Below are 6,273 nucleotides of genomic sequence, written 5' to 3'. Positions count from 1 at the left end.
GTTTTTATATATCATACTATAACAGTAAGAGGTCATTTCCCATATAAATTAGAGACAGAACATTATTCGCTAGGCCCTAGAATACAAGCCAAGGACCTTGAAATAATCAAATGAGGAATGTGCTTGAGCCAACAGGATTCTGCAGTGCATTGCGAGTTGAATGCAAGCCCTAGACAACCACCAAGTCCTTATGATTATCATTTCACCAACACTTGTCCAGCATCCCTGATGACTACAAGAGCTTCTATAATTAAAAACAATTGTTTTTTTCCATTAACACTGATACAACATGAGACGCCCAGGGGGGGGGGGGGGGGGGGGGGGGGGGAAAGGGGGGGGATTAACACTGCTGTGTAAAGGCAGTCCCGGGGAAAATGTGGATTCCAAACAATATTTGTCAATTGAAATTCCAGTTATTAATAACCATGGAAATGCCCTTGCTTTAGATACAATCTACCAGTTCCATTAAGCACTTTATTTCTGCCATCCATGGAAACTTTAAAAACTAGAGGAAAGATGGGAAATGTATCGTCAAAAAACCACAACAGGAGTACAAAAATATAAGGATGAAAGGCATAGAGGCTTGATAGACTCCACGAGAAAAAAAAGGTATATGTACAAGGACCTAATGGGAGTGGGAAAAAAAGCAGCAACTCTAGTTTATGGAGTACAGGACAATGTTTCCATTTTAGGTCCCATTGACAAAGTAGAGCAAAGGAAACTAAGGGTAGCTGGATGAAATTTCCTCAAAGGGAAAACCATGACGAAAATATGCACTTTCAGGGAGCTTGAAACCAACTATCTAAAAGAACTGACAAAAAAAGTTCAGAGATTTATATATCACATCAAGCTGGATTCCTTTGTTGTGTTTGATTGGAATCCATATGAAAATGAGACAACTAAACATTACAGCATCTGAAAATTAACTGTGGAAAGGTAACAAATTGAAGGGTTTCCTTAATTACATACCCTAGCATTGAAGATTAACACTGCTTGTCACCTTTCATTAACACATTTCTCTAAAAGGTTCCTTACGAATAGCCACAACACACTCTATCAGGTCTTAGAAGATGTGGAACACTGTTGTGACTTGTGAGACCTTTTTGCATCCCTGCTCGTAGATCCTTCCCTTATTAATGGCTACAACATTGCCTATTCTATCAATATCTTGGTCATTGGTCTATGCAGGCTACTGCAATTTTGTGCTTCAAGCAAATTTTGTTTCTTAGTTTTTCCCTTGGTACTTGAAGCAAATTTTTAATGTCTTTTGGAATAGGTGTTTTCTGAGCAACCTCACATATAAGCACTGCAACGAATCCTTCACATTAGTAATCAAGTGTCAAAGACAGCTCTACAGAATAAAAATGTATCCATAAGAACAACAAATCAAGTCTTCTGCTATTGGCTAAACGCTGGGCAACCACAGCATACGATTTTGTTAGCATGGAGAAACTCAGAAAGAATTTTATCAAACAAGCTCTGAGCCCTACCATTCTCCTCCCTTGATCAAGCCTTAATCAGTGCTGTACAAAGATATCCAAAGAACCCAAATTATTAGTAGAATCCAAGACATCGGATGCTGCAATTGTAATAGCACTCATCAGTGAACTATCTTCTAGGGTCAAAATGCTGTAATCAAATTTGTGAAATTCTCACAGCTCATTGGAGAGTCAAATACTGCTTTCAATTGTCCATTCAAACTGTACAAAATGCCATATATCTCCTTTCTTTTTTCATGCCTCGTGTCTTTGGCTAGAAACTCATGTACTATGTTTCCCACTTGAATTGAACTGCAACCGGGAACTTTTTCAATCCCCTGCTGTCTCATTGCCACCTGAAAGCTTGAAAAATCTGCCCACCGTCTCATTGATGCACTCAAGTTTGAGAGAAGCATTAAATACCCTGGATTTGAAGGCTGCTGGTCCAGAATTTTTCTGGTAATGGATTCCAACAAGTCCCCCTTTCCATGAATCTGGCAAGAGCTTAGTAAGCTTGCGCAAATGACATCATTTGGCTTCAAATGCATGCTTTCTATAAAACTCACAGCTTCCTCTAGCCTCCCCGCTCGACCAAGAAGATCAACCATGCATCCATAATGCTCAATTCGTGGTTTGATATCAAACTGCAGGGCCATCTGGTCAAATACCCTTTTACCCTCCTCTACCAACCCACCATGAGTGCAAGCTGAGAGGACAGTGACAAAAATGACGTCATCAGGTTTTATTTTTTCTAAACACATTCTATCAAAAAGATCTAAAGCTTCTCTACACTGCCCGTTAACAGCTAATCCAGAAACCATTGATGTCCAAGTAATTATACATTTATTAGCCATCTTATTGAAAACTGCTTTTGCATTTTCCACATCTCCGCATTTAGCAAACATGTCTATCAAGGCATTGCCCAAAGGAACAGACAAGTCAAGTTTATTTTTCTTAATATAGGAATCGATCCACTTCCCATGTTCGAGTGAGCTCAAATGAGAACAGGCCGAAAGCACGGTGATCAAAGTAGTTTGATCAGGCTTGTACTTGCCATCAACTAACATTTTGTGAAACACACGTAGAGCTTCATCAAACATGTGACTATGAACATAACCTGCAATCATAGCATTCCAAGAAACCACATTCTTAACAGGCATCTGATTAAAAACACTTCTGGCAGATTCAATATCACCAATTGTAACGTATCCTGATATCAAAGCTGTCCACGAGGCCACAGTTTTCTGAGGCATTTGATCAAAAATTGACCTTGCAGCATCTAAATTACCCATCTTTAAATATCCAGAAATCATGGAATTCCATGCAATCTCATTCCTTTCGGGCATTCTCTCAAAAACTGAACTAGCCAAACTCATATTCCCAGCCTTGGAGAGACCCGAAAGAAGAGAATTCCACGTGACGGCATTTCTCTCCGGCATCAACTCAAACAACCCAATTGCAGATTCAATCTCTCCACGAGCCATGTACGCTCCAATCATCGAATTCCACGAGACCACATCTCTATCAGGCATTTCTTCAAACACTCTCAAAGCAGACCCCAAATTCCCGCCACATTTGGCGTAAAAATCCAAGAGGATATTTTGAACGAACACACTGGAACCAAGGCCCATCTTCAAAACATCACCATGAATTATCATTCCATCTTTTAAAGCTTCAAATGACTCAAAACATCTCAAAAGAAAGCTGAAAGTATAGCTATTTGGGTTTATTTTCAGGGCTTTCATTTGGTTGTAAAGATGCAGGGTAGCTTTATGGGATTTGCCTATGAAGCATTTGATCATCGTATTGTAAGAAATAAGATTTGGGTTTTGTGAGTTTTTGAATATTTTGAGGGTGTAATCGAGAGAATCAAGTTGAGAAGAGATAGTGATAAGCTTGGGTAACACGAAACTGTTATTTTGTAATCCGTGGATGAGAAACTGAAGATGGGTTTGATTTAGGTGTCTCTTAGTTTTGCAGTTTTGTAAGATTTTGAGCAGATTTTGCTCCATTTTTGGTCCTTCTCCTTCACCTTTTAGAGTTGGCACCTCGGTGTTCTTCAATTAGAAGCTTAGGCTTGATATATTCCCTTGAGGACCCATAAAGTTAACATATCTCCTTTCAGGACTCGTAAATTTATGTGTAATTATAAAATTATACATGTATTTTTATTTAACTTTTACTTATGTTCTTTTATAAATTTGTGACAATTTAGTTTGTTTTATTGTAGAGTTCCATGTTCTTTTTTAACATTTTATTTTACCACCATGATTTTATCACAATAATTTCGAGGTTTTTCTTATGTGAAGATTAAAAAAATCAATTACGTATTTTTTAGGCTTAAAATGCCGATGCCTCTTGTCCATCAAGCAATAACTACCTTGTATCTATGGATAAGATGTATAACAAACCTTAGTATATACAACAACATCCCAAATCAAAATTAACAATAATAAATTTGGTTGGTATAAACATTGTAACAACCATTTTAGAAATCGTAAGTACTTAATTTTGGATACTAATTTCTTATTTTCTTAAAGTTATTTTTCAAAATGAAAACAATTATAAAACAACTATATCACGCGGACAACAATTAAAGTAATCCGCAACAAGATGTAAGATTCACATGTTATTTCATCCTTAAGATGTTTTGGTGATTTTGGCTTAATGACTTGGATTTGAAAATAGTTGAGAAGTTTTACTTTTAACCTTTCTATGAAGTATAAGTATTTATCCTTTTTATCTATTCTCAAGAAACTCTTAGTATCATTGAGCTCCACTATGCATTGAGCTTCACTATGCCATTGCACTCAAGTATCCACTCACTACCTCAATGATTTTAAGTTGGTTCATGTGTTTTTCCCATGATGAACATATTTCAAATATAAATAGTGGGCTAATGTGCTCCTCCTATGACAAACGTTTTCTTCCTAAAACATACTTTTCCCATGATGTCTAATAAACACTCTTTTCGATAATTGATTCTAAGCAACCACTTTTACTTGGTATATATAGTAGATTGGACAATTCATCAAGGACAAAAACAAATTCAATAAACTCTTTATCTAAGATACTTTCTCCCAAACTCTTTTTAAGCTCCTATCTCTTTTACTCAGCTATTTTTTGCTAGAAATCGTATGATCAGATTAAACGTAACAAAATGAAACAAAAAAATTGTAAATGAATAACAAAAACATGTCACACATACCATGGATCTCTTTAATAGTTTTAATACAAACAAAACTAAAAGAGATGAATAATCAGAAAAAATAAAATCATTTTCACAAAATGATGTGGCTATTATAATGGTAACTTTTCCTTGTCCAACCCATGAACTCCACAAAGCGAGCGAAGAACCCCAGCCACTCAAATGCTTAGCCTCTAACGGTTTCACATGTGGTTGCACTAGAACTTTCACAAGAAGGGAGCTTTCTCAACTATGCCTTTGTGCTAGCAAGGTGACAACAACTTATCTTCCCCACACAATCGCACTCTTCCTATCCGAATCACAAAGTTGGAAAACTATTTTTCCAAGTCACTTAAGAAAATGTGCGGCCAGGCTTTTCTTGTTAATTTTTTGACAACTCAAAAAACCTAACTTGTGTGTTTCACTTATGTTATGAGGAATAGCTAAAAAGTGATATTTATATCTAAGTTAATTAACTTCTTAAATTGCAAATAAGACCTTAATATTATTACCCTTTATAATATTGGTCCAACACTTAATTAGACCTTTTTAATTAAGTCATTGTAAATTAAAATTAAATTAAATTTACTTTATTTGTTTACAATTGAGGCTTTAATTTTATAATTAATTATAATATTATCTTTATACTTAATTAAACTATTTTAATTAAGTTTTTAGAAGTTAAAAACCTAGTATATGATTTAAGTTCAACTTAAATTATCACACTCTCAATTTAATTTATAATACAATTTATTGTGTGTGACTCATTAGGTTCCCAATATATTGAAAATGAAATTGAATTATAATTTTTATTAAATTAATTAATTTAATATCATAAACCAAGATTGGCATTTAACAATACATCATAGCTACCTAATTGTTAGGAGAGTTAAAGAGTTCTTTGGCAATCTTTCAGTGTAAAAACTATCAATATAATTCATTCTCTCATCATTTATCTTGAAAATGATAAAAGCATGATGCAATGTCTACTCTTATTGATCTCCATATTCATTTTTGAAGTTAGATCATTAGCTTTATGGTGACTTATGAATCTTTTTTTCATAATCTCCAAATCACTTTGGTTGAGGACTTCAACAAGCAAATATCAACCAATAATTATTAGGATATGTCCCCTAAATCACTTGGGGTAATGATTTCTTTTTTTAACCACTCATTTGCCGTCACATGCTTTATATTACAATCAACCATATCTTATTTTGGCAACTTTGGTAGAATCCGTAGGGATATGATCAAATATATAACTATCCACATATAAGACAACCTAATGTCTCAAGTCTAAAAAGTATTTACATGATTGACACGATAAATATTTGTATAAACATTAGAATAAGATACTAAATATATTTCTCACGTCAGATTATGTTCAGTGAACTTGTTCACGGAACAAGCACCTATGTTCTAGTTTCAAATATCTTTATACTTCAACTATGAGATTGGTTGCTTACTTTCCAAGTAAGGAACACGAAGTGCACCAATTTCTAATCATCATTAATATCCAGTTTCAATGATATATCAACCAGGAATATTTAGAGATTATGTTTTGATGCATAGAGATCTCATTATTATAACCCATTACAATTCCCTTGC

The 6,273-nt window shown here is 34.7% G+C and overlaps 1 protein-coding gene across 1 annotated transcript; it reads right to left on the bottom strand.

The window, feature by feature from the left end:
* Window positions 1–915: 915 nt before the first annotated feature.
* On the bottom strand, window positions 916–3,518 carry LOC110416229 (pentatricopeptide repeat-containing protein At3g29230-like). The gene has a single exon (XM_021428139.2). It carries the CDS (start codon window positions 3,488–3,490, stop codon window positions 1,622–1,624), a length of 1,869 nt encoding a protein of 622 aa, XP_021283814.1. The 5' UTR covers window positions 3,491–3,518; the 3' UTR covers window positions 916–1,621.
* Between the last annotated feature and the right edge of the window lie 2,755 nt (window positions 3,519–6,273).

This window comes from Theobroma umbraticum, unplaced genomic scaffold (genome assembly GCF_002168275.2).
Source record: "Theobroma umbraticum cultivar Fairchild unplaced genomic scaffold, ASM216827v3 scaffold_51.0, whole genome shotgun sequence".
Taxonomy (NCBI): Eukaryota; Viridiplantae; Streptophyta; class Magnoliopsida; order Malvales; family Malvaceae; genus Theobroma; species Theobroma umbraticum.
This window is presented reverse-complemented; position numbering and strand designations above follow the sequence as displayed.